The sequence below is a fragment of the Vigna umbellata genome, chromosome 6 (assembly GCF_029865625.1).
Source record: "Vigna umbellata cultivar VRB3 chromosome 6, Vumbellata_1.0, whole genome shotgun sequence".
NCBI lineage: Eukaryota > Viridiplantae > Streptophyta > Magnoliopsida > Fabales > Fabaceae > Vigna > Vigna umbellata.
Genome location: NC_142170.1, coordinates 18,327,148 through 18,347,157, shown reverse-complemented (window position 1 = coordinate 18,347,157; position 20,010 = coordinate 18,327,148). Strand labels below are relative to the sequence as shown.

General features: G+C 34.2%; 3 protein-coding genes across 9 annotated transcripts; all 3 read right to left on the bottom strand.

The window, feature by feature from the left end:
- Positions 1-757: 757 nt before the first annotated feature.
- On the bottom strand, positions 758-5,716 carry LOC148196881 (alcohol-forming fatty acyl-CoA reductase-like). Of its 2 annotated transcripts, XM_088093220.1 has the most exons (9): positions 5,572-5,716; positions 5,190-5,503; positions 4,889-5,109; positions 4,645-4,806; positions 4,463-4,567; positions 4,319-4,394; positions 4,132-4,227; positions 3,984-4,048; positions 2,999-3,150 (listed from the first exon to the last, which is right to left on the bottom strand). In XM_088093220.1, the coding sequence occupies exons 1-9, from the start codon at positions 5,690-5,692 to the stop codon at positions 3,135-3,137; spliced, it is 1,176 nt and encodes a 391-aa protein (XP_087949346.1). In that variant the 5' UTR covers positions 5,693-5,716; the 3' UTR covers positions 2,999-3,134. The 2 variants fall into 2 exon arrangements, with proteins under 2 accessions (XP_087949347.1, XP_087949346.1); XM_088093221.1 differs by lacking the exons at positions 4,319-4,394; positions 4,463-4,567; positions 4,645-4,806; ... (1 more) ...; positions 5,190-5,503; positions 5,572-5,716 and adding exons at positions 758-1,057; positions 1,144-1,271; positions 1,438-1,710; positions 1,804-1,885; positions 2,007-2,168 and having other exon boundaries at positions 2,958-3,150; positions 4,132-4,208.
- A 933-nt stretch (positions 5,717-6,649) lies between these two features.
- Positions 6,650-12,142, bottom strand: LOC124845694 (fatty acyl-CoA reductase 8-like). Its single transcript, XM_088093222.1, has 5 exons — positions 12,060-12,142; positions 11,868-11,971; positions 11,598-11,800; positions 11,404-11,504; positions 6,650-6,909 (listed from the first exon to the last, which is right to left on the bottom strand). The coding sequence occupies exons 1-5, from the start codon at positions 12,136-12,138 to the stop codon at positions 6,833-6,835; spliced, it is 564 nt and encodes a 187-aa protein (XP_087949348.1). The 5' UTR covers positions 12,139-12,142; the 3' UTR covers positions 6,650-6,832.
- A 3,193-nt stretch (positions 12,143-15,335) lies between these two features.
- Positions 15,336-19,451, bottom strand: LOC148196880 (uncharacterized). Of its 6 annotated transcripts, none has more exons than XM_088092478.1 (7): positions 19,414-19,451; positions 18,007-19,037; positions 17,681-17,746; positions 16,843-16,962; positions 16,672-16,763; positions 16,418-16,475; positions 15,336-15,613 (listed from the first exon to the last, which is right to left on the bottom strand). In XM_088092478.1, exons 2-7 carry the CDS (start codon positions 18,007-18,009, stop codon positions 15,554-15,556), a joined length of 399 nt encoding a protein of 132 aa, XP_087948604.1. In that variant the 5' UTR covers positions 18,010-19,037; positions 19,414-19,451; the 3' UTR covers positions 15,336-15,553. The 6 variants fall into 6 exon arrangements, with proteins under 6 accessions (XP_087948604.1, XP_087948605.1, XP_087948608.1 ...); XM_088092479.1 differs by having other exon boundaries at positions 18,007-18,947; XM_088092482.1 differs by lacking the exon at positions 19,414-19,451 and having other exon boundaries at positions 17,696-17,746; positions 18,007-18,067; positions 18,265-19,404.
- Positions 19,452-20,010: the final 559 nt, after the last annotated feature.

The window sequence follows — 20,010 nt, the reverse complement described above, 5'->3', positions numbered from 1 at the left end:
TGTCTTTTTGTTTGTGTATTGGCATATTTATTTAGTTGCTGAGAATATAACCTACTGTATTTATTGTATATTTTTCGGTTATCAACTAATTTTTTTTTTATCTTTAAAGTGTTTAAGTTATTGATAAATATTTTTGTCTTATTCGTCCTAATACGAATAAAAGTATTTGTTAATAATAATAATTTACTGACATTTCATGTGCTGTCGATATTTCTTGAAATATTTCTCTCAATAAATTTTACAGACAAGTAAATTATCGATAAATTAAATTTTATAAATAATTTGTCTATAAATCGTAATATCGGTCAAAAGTTATAAATTACCAATAGATTCGTTTTCAACAAATTATGATTTTTTATTAATATTGGTTTTTTTATTGCTTATCATCATTTAAAAATATGGTTTAAACAATCATATTTTATGTGAAAAATATGACAGTTTAATAACTTGTCATAATTTATACGGTTTTTTGCTGTGATAAATGATAATTGATGAGATTTCATTCATGTTAGGGTTCAAACGTCAAATAATTCACAAAGACGAGAAGAAAGTGGATTTGATGTTAGAAAATGACAAAAGTTATATATATTAGAAACGCTTTTATGGAAAACGGATTGGACTTGGGTTAATTTAGGCTAAGAAAATTAAAAATAATAAGAGACTAAAATAAGTATACAAAAACTAAAAAGATCAGAGAACAAATTATTCATATATCGTATTAGGAAAGAGAATTAAGAACTTGATGAAGAGGAAGATATGACTGATACAGGATTCAAGTACATTTGCTAGCACAAACATTTATTAGGATAGGAACATTTCTCTAAAACGACAACCTTGAAGAAAGTAATACGTATCACAGAAGATATGAAAGAAACTCACAAAAGAACAAATCCAACGTAATTACTTGACACCATACTTCACAAGTCCAGGAATGTGAGCGTTTAACACATAGTGAGTCCAATCAATAGTTGTGGGATCAAAGTTAAATCTTCCAACATCATCGTCATCTTTTCCCTTCATTTTCATCCTTAAATTTTCTGCGTTCTTGTCATCGAAGCTGTGTCATTGACGATCCACAAAAAATATATCATATATACATAAAACCGAAATTGGAACATCAGTTTAGGAGTATTTTCTTCTTACATTCCCTCAAAGAGGAGATAAGGTTTATAAAGTCTCAGTATTCCCATCATCTTTTTCACTTTCTCTTTACTTTCATTGTAAAATGCCTCGTGACCGTAGCAGCACACTTTGTTCATCACCTTTAGTCCCTTCGAAATAAGAGACAAAAAATTGAATTAGAAAGTGCAAAAATAGCATAGTAACATAAATATATAATTGTATTTATTATTCAGTTTAACTCAATCTGAAAAACACACTAGAATATAAGGTAAAAATATGTGTGCTTTAATTTCCATGAAACAATTAGGTCCAAACCTTGAGAGCTAGCATGTATCGAATGTTGATGTATCTGTGAAATGAACTCAGACTAGACATCCACGTAACTTTCTCGGGAACAGCCACTGGTTTTCCATTCATGTCTGTCAAAGGATGTTTTGTAAAGTATTGATGAGCCAAGTCCTCAAGATCAGAAATTCTGAATGGATTTCTCAGTGAAGAACCAATATGATAAATCAATGTCTTTGAACAACTCTTTGAACAAGCCTCCAGTGCTACTATCATGGAGTTTATCACCATGTCTGCTGGTATCTGCATACATAATCATCACAGTTTATTCTTCAGTTTTCAAATAAAAAATTATGAGAGAAAAAGAAAAAGAAAAAGAATAAATTGATAACTTGCCGCATCTATAATTGTACTCCGGCGACCCACGCTTCTTCTTAATTTTCCTTTACCATACATCGCAACAAAGAGGTCCATAGTTCTGCATTCACGTAATTAAATTGTGTAAGAATTTCTTTCACCATACACCTAAAAGATAAAGAGAAGATTCATAATATATACAAATTTCTAAATATTCTCATAATTATTTGAAATACATATACCTGACACCTTCAATCCAACCGGGAAATGGTTCAGAGTGAGTGCTGAGTATTACGGTGGGGCGTGCAATGATCAATGGTATATCACCTTTCATGTTCATCAAAATCTGTTCCCCCATTGCTTTCGTAAATACATACACATTTGGCCATCCGTGTAAGTTTGACCTGAATTCAAATGTATAATTGCCAAACATTCAACATCCAAATTTTAGGGTTTCCAAAATACAGGAAAAATGAAATAACTCTCTTTTTGGGCTTTTGCACCAAACTAGGCATATTTGCCTATAATATTACGTAAATGGGCAATTTTTGCCCAAATATGAAGTCGTGGGAGGCCAAAACGACTTCAAATGAAGAAGTCGTGCCCCTGCACGACTTCACACTGTTCATTTGACAAGTGGTGAAGTGGTGCACCCTAAAAACGACTTCTGGGTCTTGTAATCGATTACAAGATCCTATAATCGATTACACAATGTTCAAATCATGACCCCCTGCACGACTTCAGTGTAGTAGGCAAAAATACTACTAGTAATCGATTTCGACACTTCTGTAATCGATTACCCGTGTTTTAAGTGTGCAAGAACCGTGTTTTAAGTGCACACTTAAAACACTGGTAATCGATTACAGAAGTGTCGTAATCGATTACCAGTAGCATTTTTGCCTACTACACTGAAGTCGTGGAGGGGGGTCACGATTTCAACATTGTGTAATCGATTACCAGTACCTTGTAATCGATTACAGGATCCAGAAATCGTTTTTAGGGTGCACGACTTCACCACTGGTCAAATGCACAGCGTGAAGTCGTGCAGGGGGCACGACTTCTTCATTTGAAGTCGTTTTGGCCCCCCACGACTTCCCCATTTTTGTATTTTGAATTGAATTTGCCTATTCTCGTAACATATGATCTATTTTTGCCTAGGTAACAAAGCCCTCTTTTTGAATTCCACGTATCACCTTACAGTTCCAAGGCTTTTCATAACCGATGTGATTGTTTTTTCACTGGCATTTTCTGCTTCAAGTTCCTTCAATTTTTCTTCGGTTAACAGTTTTTCTAAGTTGATGTCTAATCTTGAGGACCCATTTAGGGTCTCACCCATATGAAAAGGTTTCTCTGCCACAGGTCCTTTGCGCTCACCGCATACGTAAGCTGAAAAGAAAAAAAGAATGCTGTTAGTATTTTAAGGTTGTGAAAGGAGTAGTTGATGGGATAGAGAAAATGTAGAGATAGTTGAATGTAGAAGTAGTAGTTGGAAGAAGTGTTGTAGTTGTCTTTAGTTGTAGTAGATGTTAGCTCATACAAATGGTAGATGTTGGCTTCATACATCAAATGGTAGAGTTCATGGGTATTTATAGACCCATAGATTATTCTAGAACATACTAGTCACAACTTATGTGGAATGTTCTAGATTCACTAGTGCAGCGAGGGGCTTTTACCGCGGTTGATTTTCACTATATGTCGCGGTTCTTGAACCGCGGCATATTCAGCCGCGGTAGTAAGTCAGACACTTTATGCCGCGGTTCGAACCGCGGTATATAGGCTGCGGAATATGCCGCGGTTGTCTAGGGAACCGCTGCCTAAACCCTAAAAAAAATTTAAAAAAAAAATTAAAAAATGCACTATATGCCGCGGTTCAACCGCGGCATATAGGCCGACGAATATGCCGCGGTTAGTGTCAAAACCGCGGCCATATGTCTCGTTTGTAAAAAAAAAACGAAGCACTATATGCCGCGGTTGTGGTTAGAACCGCGGCATATTCCCCTGCAGTTTTTTAAAATTGCAGGTCTGTTTTTGTGATATCCATTACCACAAAAACAGACCTGCATATAAAAACATTTACAGAAATTCAATTTCAACATAACAAACACATGTTCAAATGTATTTCAACATCAAATAAAGTAGAGAGTCTAAGAAAATTCTATCTAATCAAATGCATTGTTTAAATCTAAATCTAAGAGCTATTGTATAATCTAACTATATACTTCGCAGCAGCGTTCCTAATGAATAGTAGTGACTTCTCAGGAACTGGTGTAGTAGTCTTGAATCTCTGCAAAAGACAATTCATTTTAATTAGTGTATATGAATTCAACATTTGTTAAAAAATCAAAATTTGTTAAAGTTAAATATTACCGTTTCCCAGCTTCTTGTGATGTGAGAACGAACAATATGGGTCATCCAATACATTACATAGTATCCACACTCATATGACCCATTTTGTCTGTTACACTACAATATATCATCACAGTTGATAATAGTTAGTGAATAACATTTGTTATAAAACAATTATAACAAAGTCAGACTTTAGCATATGTCAAACCTTGAGAGAAATCCAAGCAATCTTTCTACTCTTAGCAATTGATCTCCCGTCCATCATCATACTTGCTGGAATAGAACTGTATATAAAAAAATGTTTTAGCATTCAGTTATATAACAAAGAAAGTCCAAACATTGAGGTTCTTACCAATCAATTGCTTGTCTGAGTTGTGTGGGAGGAGGCCTGTGCAATGAGCAGAACCACAAAGCATAGTTGTCTTGCACAGACATAACAAGAAGTTGCCAATGGCGCCTGAAATTCATAATAACGTAACTATTAAATATTAAAATCACATATGGAACATTATTATGTTAACAAAGTTCACTTACCCGGAAATATAAGGCAAAAAGTATATTTTCTTGCCCCTTCCAAAACTTCTTATCAGACTCATGTTGATATGGTCAAAATCATTTGATTCATGAATTTCTTGGGGATCAATGAATCCATAATCATCAGAACGCCCCAACTTATTAGCGACCCCAAACATATACCTGAAATCAAAAATTAACTTTGATATAAGGATACTTGATATATAAATCAATTTTATATATAAATAATTGGTCATAGACTTACATCGTCCATAGTTGAATAATTGAAATATTCAACTCTTGTGTTCCCGACGCAAGCTCACGGACATCTTGGCTATTAAGGTATATTGGGACCTCAGAGCCATGCCCAAATACATTAGCATCATACTGAACCTCCAAAGGCTTATCATCAAGGATGTCAGCAAGTAGATGCAATGAAGAAAGAGGGTCATCCTCAGATAGAGGAATCTTCTGTTGTTCCTGCGTCTGTTGTTACATGAAAAGATAAGATAAGTTTTGACATCAAAAACCTTTAAAATTGAGAAGTGTAAAGAAGAATTTCATACCGAGGGGTCAGAAACTGGTTTAACCAAAAATTTAGGCCAAGTGATAAACGACTTATATGCTTGTTCCACAGTGAAAATCTCTTCCGTGGACAGTGGAACCGAGGCATCTGGCATGATCATTTCATCCATTGAGACCTTCACCTCATCCTCTAATAGTTGCATACCATGACATACAGTCGCTGACCTAAACTCTGTTCCACGAGCTACCAGCACCATCTCATCTTCTTCTAAAATGTATAGCAGACATGGACTACCATCGTCCATGTCATCCTCTGGGATGGCTGATGCGGAACAACTTCCTTTGCCGCTTCTCCCTGTCAGAGTAAATGTTAGATTATACAAGAGATAGAAATAATTGCACATAAATGTTTATTAAGTTTACCTGTGGGAGGGGGAGGGACCACATGTTCCTCTATAGGAGACTGCATCGGGCGCATGCTCTGAAACTGCTCCTGGTAGAGCATCTGGAATTCAGCCCTCACCTCGGCCCTGATCTCCTGCATAAGGTCTTGTCGGACCTTTTTTGTGATCTCTTCTGTCATCCTTTGTGTATCGCTGTACGAATATGAAGGCTGACGAGAAGAGCTCCCAAAATAATCCGTAATGCCTACTCCAGGACCTGCAGCACGTACACGTCCAGGGTGCTCAGGTCGTCCAATTGCAGCAGCAAGAATATCCTGGCGACCCTCTGGAGTGAATTGGCCTTGGGAGCTCTGCTCAACCAAGGCGTCCTGTAACATTACAAAACACCATTATTCTTTAAATAGTTTAATGTAGTATGTATAATGACAATATTTATTATTTTAGGAACAGTGATAACTTACAATTTTTTCAGAAATCTCTCGTGCAGTGTCGGAAGAGTAGGTGCCCGATGGTCGCATACGGGCCAACTTCCATTTCTCATGTCTAGACGGTGGAGAAGGAGGCTGAGGAGGGCTACCACTCTGAGATGGTGGTATAGCATCTGCCTTTTGCTTGAGGATTTTCTCCTCAAGCTTCCTATACCCACCACGAGATAATAGGTGGGGGTTTTTGTTCTTAGCACTTGTTCCTTGTGCTTTGCTTCTAATTGCCTGTCACATACACATTAATTAATGAGTTCATATGATATATATTTGTTAATGAGGAATTGAATAATATGAACTACACTAACCTGCCATTCCTCTGACATCCGACTCTCTTTAAAAACCCGCCAAGTCTCCTCATCAATGGACTTATATGCATTACATGGAGTTTTATGTTTAAGGTGTCCAAAGATGTACCTTGATGTCAACTTGCTTTTAAAGTTTCTGAAATTTTCTGCAACAGTTGACAAACACTTATTTCTAAGTGTTGGGACATTTGGAATGTCAAATGTCATCTGAAAAAAACATAATAAAGTTGTATTAGTACAAAATTATCAATATAAACAAATTATAATTCAAATGCTATTAACTAACTTACCAATATATCTTGCCAAATAATGTTCCGATCACCCTCGGACACATGATCAAAAGATGGAATGAGAATGCTAATCTTATCACGTGCCACTACTCCAAGGTATGATCGGAAGTCATCTGCATAGGGGCCAGTTGCCACACCCGTGGTGACATTCACATTCACCGGAGTTCTTTCACCACTATTTTTCCTGATTAATAGTTGTTTCATCCTAGTGGGTCCTCTAGTGGATCTGGGTGGGGGAGCCTCATCCCCTGAAGAATGTGGATGATCAGCCATATATCTGTCAAAATAAATAACAACATTAAATTTTCTTTCAAGACTTATGTAATATCATATAAATTAACAAAACATGTAATAGTATCCAAATTGAAAATTCATACATAAAGATATGGATTCATCATATGTATATTCCCTCATCATGATCTGACCGAATTGCATGTACATTACCAAAACTATAGCAAAAACCATACCATACATTACCAAAACTATAACAATTTCATGCATTATCAAAATTAAAGCAAAAATTATACCATACATTACCAAAACTATAGAAACTTCATACATTACCAAAACTAATGAAGAAATAACGTTAAGAATGCAAAAGGACATAAATACCTGGAAGAGGAACGACGGCGGTGAGGGTGAAAAACGCAACAAAATCACGATTTTGATCGGCTAAAACTCGTTTTTATCGTCAAAAATGAATAATGACCGAACAATTCTGAGTTTAAACGGTGAAAAACGCGAAATCTGAGGTGATGGGTGGTTCGGAGGAGAAGAAACGCGAAAGAAAACAGAGAACGCGCGAGGAAGACGACACTGTTCCAAGTTTTAATTTTTAACTCTGAACGGGGGAATCTACCGCGGTTCACTACTTAACCGCGGTATAAAAGGGGAATATGTCGCGGTTTCACGTCCAACCGCGGCATATACTAATTTAAAAAATTATCAGAAATGGCATTTTTGAAATTATTTTCAAACTATATGCCGCGGTTCAGCGGGCAACCGCGGCATATACCTCGAAATATTTCAAATAAACATTAAATTAATTTCAGATAGGAGAATATGCCGCGGTTGCTCGTAGAACCGCGGCATATACCCCTGAAACGTGTTCAACACAACTGTCTCCCCAACTGCCTTTCAGAGAATTTCAGAAGTTACAGGGGGTATATGCCGCGGTTCTCTGGGGAACCGCGGCATATACCCCCTGTAACTTCTGAAATTCTCTGACCCAGTCAGCACCTGCAATAAATTGGCTGGGTATATGCCGCGGTTGTGCAGAGAACCGCGGCATATACTCTGTTATTTAATTTTTTATTCATACGTGGCGTCAAAGGCAATGGTTGACTGGGGTATATGCCGCGGTTCCCAGTAGAACCGCGGCATATATGTTCGTTTTATTTACAAAACTGCCACCGCGCACCATTATGCTGCGGTTTTCGTTGAACCGTGGCATAATGTGCGCTGTAAAAACCCGATTTTTTACTAGTGATTTTTACCTATGTAGAATATTTTTGATTTTTCTTCCTATCTTAGGTTTTTCTAGAATATTCTAGAACTTGTATTACATTTCAATTCTTCTATTTAAGGAGCTTCTACATTCTTCTAGAATTTGCATTACACTTTAATACTCCTCCTTATTCGGTAACTCCAAGCATTGTGTGCAGTAGTTCAAATCTTTGTCGTGGTAACATATCTTCAATTTGATCTTCTTCCTCCATTTCCTTGACCGTACTTCTTGCTTTGATGCTTCTTCATAACAGTTAGGCTCAATCACGGCCATATTGCAAGTTTCATATATGTCTACCAAAGATCTTACTCTTCTTGGACTAGATTCAGGTGAAGAATCTTGTTGTGGAGGTGGAGAAAGCGTACCTAAATTTTCTTCCTCTTCTTGAGTTTCTTCTTGAGATTGTTGCACTGGAAGTAGAATGTTGCTTTTAACAACTTTTTCTTCTTCCCAATTCCAAGAAGCATTTTCATCAACTTCAACATCTCGACTGATGATGAGCTTTTTAGTTTGTAGGTTGTAAACTCGATAGCCTTTTGACTGTGTGCTATATCCCAAAAATATTCCCCGTATAGTTTTGTCTTCAAGCTTGTGCCTCCTTTGATCAGGAACATGTATGTAGCAGATAGATCCAAATACTCGTAGGTGTTTAGCCGATGGCTTTCTCCCACTCCAAGCTTCAATAGGAGTCTTGTCTTGGACTGCTTTAGTTGGACATCTGTTTAGAATATAAACTGCAGTGTAAACTGCTTCAGCCCAAAAAGTATTAGGCATACTTTTCTCTTTCAGCATTGATCTTGCCATCTCCATAACTGTGCGATTCTTTCTCTCTGACACGCCATTTTGTTGTGGAGTATATGCGACTGTAAGTTGTCGCTCTATGCCTTCATCTTCACAGAATTTGTCAAACTCGTGAGATGTGTACTCCTTGCCACGATCACTTCTAAGTACTTTTAGCTGTTTTCCACTTTGCTTCTCAACAAGGGCCTTGAATTTCTTGAATACTCCAAAAACTTCTGACTTTGCCTTTAAGAAATAGACCCATGTCATTCTAGAGAAGTCATCAATGAAGAGGATGAAATACCTGTTGTTATGATGTGAAGGTGTTCTCATCGGTCCGCAAACATCGGTATGAATCAACTCCAATAAGTCTTTTGCTCTCCATGCTTTGTCTGTCGAGAATGGTAATCGATGTTGTTTTCCGAGGAGACATCCTTCACATGATTCATTATTCTCCTTCAAGCATGGAAGATCTCTCATCATGTTTTTCGTATATAGAAGTTTTAAGGCATGTGTGTTGAAGTGGCCAAATCTCCTATGCCAAAGCCATGAGTCATCAACTTCTACCTTCATGGCAATATTAGTTCCAGGTTTGAAGCTTATAGGAAAGCTTCTATTTCTCTTCTCCATTTTTACTTGGCCAATTTCTATCATTTTATTGTCATAAATTTTGCATGTATCTTTCTCAAAATGAAGAGAATATCCATTCTCCATCATTTGGCCAATACTTAAAAGATTTTCTTTAAGATTTGGAACTAGTAAAACATCCTTGATGAATTTCGTACCTTTCTTTGTCTCCACCATGACAGTTCCTTTGCCTCGAGACTCCACTGTGGTGCCATTTCCTAGCCGAACTTTGACATTGACAGATTTATCAATGTCTTTGAAGATGCTTTGATCTTTCGCCATGTGATTGCTGCATCCACTATCCAAGTACCAACTTCCTTCTCTACCAGAAGATTCTTGATTGGCGTAGAATAAGAGTTTCTCTTGATTATCTTCTTCCGCAAAGTTTGCTTGATACTTATTTTTATTACGACAATACTTTTCTACGTGACCAAATTTCTTGCAATAGTGGCATTGAGGTTTTCCATGATGCCAACAATTTTTTTCCAAGTGACTTGTCTTTTTACATATGCCACATGGAGGATATTTTTCTTGACGAGTCTTAGAGAAGCTTCTAGGATTTTCTTTATTTCTAGAAATTTCTTCTCTACTTTTATTTCCTTCATATTCTTTATTCTGAGACCGTAATTTTAGTTTTGATTGAAAGGCATTTTCAACCGAGTCTTCTTCATGCCTTTTCAATCTTTGTTCATAAGCTTCAAGAGAGCCCATTAGTTGTGTGACTGACAATGTAGCCAAATCTTTTGTTTGTTCAATCGCGGTTGCGATTGCATCATACTTTTGGGGAATAGAAATTAAAATTTTCTCAACGATCTTTTTGTCAAGAATATTTTCCCCATAGGCTCTCATCTGACTAACTATTTCTTTTATTCTAGAATAGTAGTCTTTAATGGTCTCAGATTCTTTCATTCTTAATAATTCAAACTCTCGTCTTAGAGAATGAAGTTTAATATTGCGTACCTCGTCACTTCCTTGAAACTCCTCTTGTATTGTGTTCCAAGCTTGTTTTGCACTTGTGGCACCAATTATCCTTGAAAAAATTGTCTCATCAACTGCTTGTTGAAGAACAAATAAAGCCCTTGAATCCTTCTGCTTGTTTTCTTTCAACTCCTTCTTTTGAGCTGCAGTAAGAGTAGAGGTGTCTTCTGGAATATTGAATCCCTCTTCTATGATATCCCATAAATCTTGAGAGCGGAAGAATGTCTTCATTTTGACACTCCAAAAATCATAATTTTCTCCTTTGAAAATAGGTACTGGAATTGATGATGTTTGATTAGTAGTAGCCATGTGTTGAGAATATATTTGGAAGTAGTAGAATGAGTTATAGTTTTGTTTGAGGTAGTTGAAAATTTTATCTACGCCCAGTAGATGACCGAACGTAGCTCTGGTACCACTGTTAGTATTTTAAGGTTGTGAAAGGAGTAGTTGATGGGATAGAGAAAATGTAGAGATAGTTGAATGTAGAAGTAGTAGTTGGAAGAAGTGTTGTAGTTGTCTTTAGTTGTAGTAGATGTTAGCTCATACAAATGGTAGATGTTGGCTTCATACATCAAATGGTAGAGTTCATGGGTATTTATAGACCCATAGATTATTCTAGAACATACTAGCCACAACTTATGTGGAATGTTCTAGATTTTTACCTATGTAGAATATTCTTGATTTTTCTTCCTATCTTAGGTTTTTCTAGAATATTCTAGAACTTGTATTACATTTCAATTCTTCTATTTAAGGAGCTTCTACATTCTTCTAGAATTTGCATTACACTTTAATAAATGCTTAGTTTAATGTGGGAACAAGATAAACTTATTCTGTTAATATCATCAAAGCTTTTCCACGTTTCTTATTATAAACACGTACCTGTAGATACATGAAGAAGCATTTGTAATTTACTACAGTTCTTGGCAAAGTTCAGAACGTGAAGAGCACCCATCGTATTAATCCCCATCGCAACATCCAATCTGTAGGAAAAAAACAACAAATTATATACATATTGAAAATTAACGTATCAGACATTACAAGAATTCACTATTTTTAGTTTAAAAATAATTAACCTCTCATAAAACTTGGTAGTAGCAGCAGAATTTATTATGATGTCTGTCTCTTCCCACAACTTTTCCCTCAGCTTTGTGTCTTTGATTCCCAAGTTCTCAACAGAAACATCGCCACCAACAGCCAACACCTTCTCAGATATGAAGGAGACAAACTCTGCACCCCACATTCCTCGTAGCACCTTGAACAAATCCTTCGACAGAACCTGATACATATGTGCTCAGTTAAAGTTATGATTACAAATAAAGATAAGTTAAGTCAATAATGACTACCTCATCGTGCAGACGTTGTGTAGCTTCTTCTGAATTTCCTGCTCTTAGAAGTAGGTATAGCTTTTTTATGTTTGGCTGAACCCTTAATATCTTCTCCACCAAAACTGCATTAACACTAACAAAGATTAATCATACTGTACTGATAATCAATTCTGTTGTACAAAGTATGTTACAATTTGGAAGAAGAAATACGTTTTGCCAGGAATCCCGTTGCACCAATGACTAAAATGGCTTTGCCCTCTAGAAAGTTGTGAGCACTTCCAAACTCCATTGAAGTGTTGTATAGCTATGTGATGATGGTTTTGACAATTGCCATAACTATCTATATATAGAGAGAAGCAGGAAGTAGGCAACTCGACATTTTAATGCAAAAAATACAAACAGCGAAAGATCTGAGCTAAGGTTTGGTAAATATATTGACGTGTATCTATTAATTACTTTAATATCTTCTTTATATCTATTATTTTTAAAAATAGTTGAGATTTTTAGGAATATGGTTTTCAAGAATATAGCAACATGGAATTTTTAAGAATAAACAAACACCCGTATTTTACTTAACATTCATAAAAAATATATATAAATATATTAACATGAAATTTTTTTATTTTAAAAACGTGAAATAATTTAAGATGTCAACTATAAAATTAAAAATATTATTATTTTCTTGAATTAATTTCTCAATGCTGTTGAAGGATTAAGGTGTGTGTCTACATATATAATAACCTTTTCCTAAAATCATAAACATTGAAAGTGAAATGAAAGGAGAGTTGGTAGGCAGAAACTAACTTGTGATGAAAATAGAAAGGATAATTAATGTCATCGAGATGGATTAAAGTCTTGTCCAGGATATATATGTGTGTTCATTAAAGGAAAAAAACATGTGTTTGTTGATGGAGGGTGTTTGTCTAATGTTGGATGAGTTGTGATATTGAACTACTCTCATAACAATCACTAACAATATATAGATATTGAGCATAAGATTTGACATTAGTAGATGGTCAGATAGTGATCCAATATATATTAAGAAATGAATTTTAAGTCTAATTTTACTTACAAAATCGGTTTGTAAAATAAGATTTGCACACACTTATATATTGTAAATTGGTATAATCTCTAGTCGATGTGAAACTTTGAACAGAGATTGGTTTCACATATAAACGCTTTCAATCTATTCGAAAAACAAATGAATTACATAACTAGAAAAGGCCTAAAAAGAATGTTTGCTAACATCTCAAAAGATATAACAGGTGATACCAAGAGAGAGAAAAAACCTTTGTGTTCCCATATAGTAACACTTGGTAAGGTTAATTAACCTGAGGCAATGAAAAACAGAAGGGCCTTGAAAAGAATCTCAGGACCTTCTTCTAAAGAAAAAACTATGCTTGGCTAACCAATAGCAATATTTAATATTTATTAGTAAGCATCAAATCCAATCAATGTAGGAATCCGGACAAATATTATGTGTTCAATTTAATAATTTCTTTATTTATTCTGAGTACTTTAAATGGTCTATCACTGAATGGAATTATAGGTTCTCGCGCTAACATTAAAAATGAGTGACATTATCACTATCATCCTGCAAATTCAAATCTATTAGCAATGAAATCTACAGCAAACTGAAAATTTCAGCAACAGGTTAAAACACTGATGCCATGAACCTGAAGAGTATATGAATATTCTGGTGCAAAACTGTGCTACTTTATTTCGTCAAGACTATTATATAGTCAAACAAAATACATAAAACTTAGTGCATGTACACTACAAAAAATTAGATTTCTACCGAGGGTTATTTTTTGCGTTTCCGGCAGTTTTAACCTCCGGAAAATATGTTACCCAAGGTTAGAAAAATCGTTGGGAAAACCTGCGTCGCTAAGTAATTACCGGCGGTTTTTTGCAGAACCGCCGAAAATAACGAGGGTTTTCAAAAACCGCCGGAATTACCAGGAGTTTTGTGAAAACCGCCGGTATTAACGGAGTTTTGTGAGAACCGCCGGTATTAGAGGGGTTACTGAAAAACCGCCAGAACTAGCTAGGGTTCTCCCAAAACCGCCCCTAATTTGCATGGTTTAGTTAACCGGGGTTTTAAAACCGCCGGAAATGTATCCAGTTAATTTGTTTTTATTTTTTTTATTGTAATAAAATTGGATTATAATAAAAATGGTTTTGTTGAGAAAACAAACAATAAATTATTATGAACTAAAATTGAATAATATTGTATAAAATAAACATCATTCATACAACTAATTGTTCATACATAAAAATTAAAAAGAAAGATGTTATTACATATGTTCTATATAGATGTTCAATACATATATTCAATACAAATGTTCAATACTAAAAATATGACTCATAAAGATATTCAATAACAATATCTAATTTTCTTCTTCTTCATTACATCCATTGTTTGGCACACTCCCTTAATCAGATACCTACAATATAAAAATGAAATCACAAAAAATTAAAATTAAAATTCGTGAAAACTTTAAAACTGAGGGGTAACAAATTTTCTTATTTTTTTCAGTTGAATTGTACAATTCTAGAGTTTTCAAATTAAAAGAGAGAGTATGTATCAGATAGTATATGGTAAATTAAAGCACAAATAAATCTCAATCAGTAAAACTTAGCAAAAACTTACGTGACCTTGTTCAAAATAAATTATTCCTAAAAACAAGATTCTCCCTATATATCAGAATTTATTAAAACAGAAGCAAAAATAACTTTAACAATAAAAAAATCGTTTCATTCCTTCCCTTAAACTGACTGCAGACTGCAATTAGTTTATTTCAAGTTTAGTCATTAAATTTGCAACTTGTTCATGAGTTTCACAATGCACCAACTCAATTTCTTTATCTTTCACAAGATCTCTTAAAAAATGAAAATGCACTCTGATATGATTACTTCTTCCCTGCATAATTGGATTTTTGGAAAGTTTAGTTGAACTGTTATCACACATGATAAGGGTGTTGTCTTGTGAATGAGTTAAAAAACTCAAAACTCACTACAAGAAAAAGTTGAATTACATACAACCAAAATCCGTATATAAACCTAAAATCCGTATATAACACTTGGTTACATACAACTTATATACGGACAAAAATCCGTATATAAAATCATCGTAGCTAAATTATATACGGATATATCCGTATATAAATTATATACGGATAAATCCGTATATAATATCTATATATAATAAAAAAATATTTTTTCTACATACGGATTTATCCGTATGTAACATACAATAGAGAAAAAAAAAATTATTTGTAAAAATAAAAAGCTTTAAAACAAAGAAACTTACAATATAAATGGGTGATAATATATTGATTAAAACAAAGAAACTTACAACATAATTATTATTTTTTTACATATTAATATTTTTTTACATATTAAATAACTAAATCAAGATGTACCACGATGATTTGCCTTTATCATAAAACTACTACAAAATCATAAAATGAAGTGCAAGTGATGGCAAACTTGTATAAACTGACATAACATGGATGACATGTTAGCATCATCATTTATTCATTACATGGATATCTCAAACCACTTTCATCTTCAGGAGTGAACAATTACACTCAAAATTTATGAACAGAAAAGAATGAGAACATTACATTTTTGTAACTAATTTATCTATACAAATATTCACAAACAGAATTGGAGTACTTGGCAACGGATCAAGCTGATACTCAGACTTCGTCAAAGTCACTGTTTTGGAATGTATTTCCTTCCACCTCATTGTCAAGTTTCTGCAACACAGTGAATTTTGTCATTGAAGACAATAATCCAAGTTAATGTATAAGTATGTCAAACCTATGCAAAAGAAACAAAAGCAACAAATCATATACCATAAAAAACCAATTCTTCCATTATTTTTTTCATCAGTCAAAGAGAATGGCTGGTGCAAATTAGGTTCTTTACTGACAAGTAACAATTAAGTTGCTTAGGAATTAAAGGAAACATAGCTAGAATTATGCATTACACAAATGTGACGGGAATAAGTTCTATCACTTGAAATAATGACAGCAGACAAGACCTTACTAGAATTGCTTGAAGCAATGTTGTATGGAGAAACAAAGCTGCTTTAAATTGAAGCAATGTTGTATGGAGAAACAAAGCTGCAAAACGACTTTTACTTTGTTTTTAGAACTCTAGTATTTTGAAAAAAAAGTGAACCAAACAGAGAGGAAAACATTATCCTTTATTTTTCCATTTTGACCACAGAAAATAAATTTGATCACAGGACAACAACAGCTCAATTTCCTTTCAAACGTGAAAAGAAAGAGATGATGAGCTGAACTTATATTAACTCCTTAGCTTGTTCTTTTATCAGGAAAAAAAAATTCTAATGTAGTATTCATTCCATCATAGAAACAGTAATATAAGCAGTGGCAGCAACAAGCATGTTTAGATACTATGGAAGGATTGAGGAACAAAAATACTAGAGGAAAAAGACAGTTGTGTTATTTGATTACAAGGAGTGCTATACAGATATATAATAGAGCTTATCGAAAAAATATATATAAATATATATTGGAGATTCATATACGTACTTTGGTAGGTATATCAGCTGGAAACAAATTTATAGCTGTTGCATTGAATTCAAATTCACTGCAGACGACAGAAATTTCACATCAGAAACATGCACAGAGCAAGAAGACCATTTTTGAAGGTAATCAACAAAAGTTACAGTAAAAAACAAGATGATGAATTTAATATACCCCCATAATCAACAAAGTTCGAACAATAAAAGAGGAAAAAAGTTGCAAATAGTCATCATAAGGTGTGTGGATGAGAATCTTTATACCATTTGGAGAGTACTAGCTTCCAGACATATGGGATGAAGAACTCCTCTGGGTGACTCTCTTGTTCATATGTGAAGTTCAGTTGAGTAAACATCTGCCAAACAAGATACAGTCTTACAGAAGCAAAGCAAGTGATCAAGAGAAACCACAAATGATAGATATTTTCATTTTACCTTCATTCCATCAACACGCCAAGATCGACAGTTTACAATTACCACTTGGAGTACTTCATTGACTGACCATCCACCATCCATTCTTTGGGCATCCATGCGACTGTTAAAAAATTCTAACACCTGCAAATATAAAATAGACCACATTACTTGAACACTCTTGAGACATGACGTATTATACAAAGACAATATTCACAAATGTAACTAAAAACTATGAAATGTGCTCCTTTAAAGTTGCAAGATTTTAAAGGGAAAATGCATAATGTTATAGACTAAGAAGGAAATGCATGTTATAGACTAAGGACAAATACAAAAAGGAGCACACCTTTTTTTCGCATTTGGAAATGCATTTGAACATTTACTACTAATATATAAGAAAACAATTTGTAATATTATAGTATGATAATTATGTAGGTCTACATAGACAATCAACTATACGGACTTTCTTCACCATAATCAAAATCAAAACAACTTTGACTAAGTCCAAAGCTTCTGTCATAACTAAAATATTTTCTAATATTGCATCTTCACATTATTTATATTTTTAGAGCTAACAAATAATGTAATAACATTTGATCAATAATTAATCAATTATTTAATCACATTAATTTCTAATTTAGTATTCAATCATTAAAATTAATTTCTTTGGCAAATAGTATAATATGTATAACTTACTGGGTTCAAAATCAAACCAGTAACATAAATCAAATTAATAAATTAATTACAATATAAATGTGTAGATAATATTAATTGCAAAGCTGAGAAAAGCTGATATATAAAAAAGTATTAAGTGGAGGGTAAAATATTGGTACATATAAAATGTTGGAATGTAAAATATTACCAAAAAGAAATTTACTTGACTATTTGATGCATTCAAATTCTCCACCAGCTCTGCAATCTCAAACTGCTTCATCATTGTAGCATGAAGCACCCGCATCAATAGACAAATTACAAATACTATATAGTTAGAACAGTTAACAGAAAAATGATAAAGCCTTTTTTCTTTTTAATTGATTCTTATTCTTATAGAAATGATTGAACTGAAACACAATAAGTAAATTTCTTTATAAACACACTAAGTAATCTAAATAGCTTAAATGGTTAAATAGTAGAAACCAAGCCGCCTCTAAAATAAATAGAAGAAATCAAGGATATCTTTACTTATACCATTCATCACAAATCTAAGCATAGAATAGATATATTATCTTCCACCTGGATACCGACATGACTGCAGAGATAAAAATCAAATCATGTTGGATGACAGAACAAACTATAATGTTTAAAAAACTAGCCCCTGCACATAATTAACATACATTAAAAATACATACCTATAAAATATACTTCATTGTCAAAATTCCATCATTCCAAAAGAAAAAAAAAACAACATTCAGAATTAGAAAAGAGGATGTCTAATCCTAGTATTACCGCTATAATTATCCTCTTAAAGAAGCAAAAACTGTAACAATTCGTTTTGCTATCACATTCAAACATGCAACACCGCTATAATTATCCTCTTCATCCACAAATGGCTCCTCTAATGCCTTTCATTATTTGTGATCAAATCCTGTATTAACATGACAAAAAGAAACCTCCATTACAAAGAAAAATGAAAAAGATTGATCAACGGCGAGAAGCCCAATTTATTAAAGAAAACTGTTGCTATGTCAGCAGTTGGTGAGCGAGCAGCGATTGCAACGTCGATGCCTTTCTCTTTAAGCCCTAACAGTATGCCTTTGGCGTGAGGATACAAAGAGCGCATTTTAATATGAAGAGTAGAAAGTTATCAAGAATGAACAATATCATATTAGCTCTCTTAGACATTTAAACAAACACTTTATGAGCAGAATTAACATATAATACTCAGAATTAAGACAAAACATGCCAATACAAATTCAACCTTACATGAATCAAAGAAAAACATCAAAACAGAGATGCGAAACAGTGTCAACACAATAATGAATCAAATGAAAACACGACACAAAGGAGAGAGATACTTAGCTTTTGAATTGCATGGAAGAATCAGAGCTCTGAATACCACCTGATGGAAGAGGCTCCAAGGAAGAGGACTGAATGCGCAACGCGAGCTGATTTAAAGGATCTTGAAGCTTCTTCGAGAATGAAACGCAGCGAAATAACGAGGAATTAGAGATCAAGAAAGATTCTACCAAGACCTAATGGCGATAACCTTTGCACCAACCCTAGGCAAAAATAGAAGAGAGAATTTGAAGGAGAACGAACCGAATCAGAGATAGGACTCACAGAAACCCTAAATAGAGTAGGAACCCTAATCTGGACTAAAGGAACCCAAGAAAGGGAGGAAACTTAAAATGAACCGATTAATCGGTTCAAAACGAGATTAAACGGTGGAAAAGAATTTTCAATCGGAGGAAAAGCTTTTAAACAGAGTAAAAGAGGATTTAATCGGTGAAACTTCAAGAAAATGGTGAAAGGATGACGAAACCCTAGAAGGAGATGAAGATAATCGGTGGAAGAGAAATTTTGTTGTTAAATAGGCTGAGGAAGGAAAGAAATATGAAATAAGATAATGAATCTGTGAAGAGAAAGAAAACTTACCGTTGATGGTGAGCTCTCGAGAAGAAAATGAACGTGGCAAAGGAAGAACGCGTGGCTACAAGGATGGAAGGAAGAAGAAAGAAGTAAGGGTGTGAGATGAGGAAACAAAACCATCCGAGGGTTCTTCTACTGATAAAAAGGGAGAAGAAAGGATTTGTAGGTTTTTTTTTATCCGAAATGAAGGAAGAAAGGAAGGGTCAGTGAGTGAGTGAGGGAGTGAGGGACTCATTTTGGAGAGTTGTAGTTAGGTTTTTTTTTTTCAAAGTTAGAAGAAGATCAGAGCTTTTTTTAAAGTTTTTTTAATTATTAATTAATTAAAAATCCGTATATAATATCTGTATGTAAAATGTTTAATACATACGGATTAAAATCCGTATGTAATAATCCGTATATAAAACACAATTTTCTTGTAGTGACTCTTCTCATCCATATTGCTTGACAGGTACTGGCAGCAACAACTACAAACTCTGCCTCTGTACTTGAAAGAGTAACAATTGGTTGTTTCTTGGATATCCATGATACTGCTCCTGAACTGAATAAGATACATAACCAGATGTGCTCTTAGAATCATCTTCATCTCCTGCATAATTAGAATCT

Coding starts and splice junctions, on each gene's coding strand:
- LOC148196881 (XM_088093220.1), bottom strand. CDS start 5,692: ATGCAGGAGATCAGGGCCGAGGTGAGGGCTGAATTCCAGATGCTCTAC. Junction 5,504..5,571: donor GGTCCCTCCCCCTCCCACAG/GTAAACTTAATA, acceptor TTACTCTGACAG/GGAGAAGCGGCAAAGGAAGT. Junction 5,110..5,189: donor AACCAGTTTCTGACCCCTCG/GTATGAAATTCT, acceptor ATGTAACAACAG/ACGCAGGAACAACAGAAGAT.
- LOC124845694 (XM_088093222.1), bottom strand. CDS start 12,138: ATGGAGTTTGGAAGTGCTCACAACTTTCTAGAGGGCAAAGCCATTTTA. Junction 11,801..11,867: donor CACAACGTCTGCACGATGAG/GTAGTCATTATT, acceptor CATATGTATCAG/GTTCTGTCGAAGGATTTGTT. Junction 11,505..11,597: donor ACTACCAAGTTTTATGAGAG/GTTAATTATTTT, acceptor TTTTTCCTACAG/ATTGGATGTTGCGATGGGGA.
- LOC148196880 (XM_088092478.1), bottom strand. Junction 16,476..16,671: donor AAGCTAGTACTCTCCAAATG/GTATAAAGATTC, acceptor TGTCGTCTGCAG/TGAATTTGAATTCAATGCAA. Junction 15,614..16,417: donor CAGCTGATATACCTACCAAA/GTACGTATATGA, acceptor ACTGTGTTGCAG/AAACTTGACAATGAGGTGGA.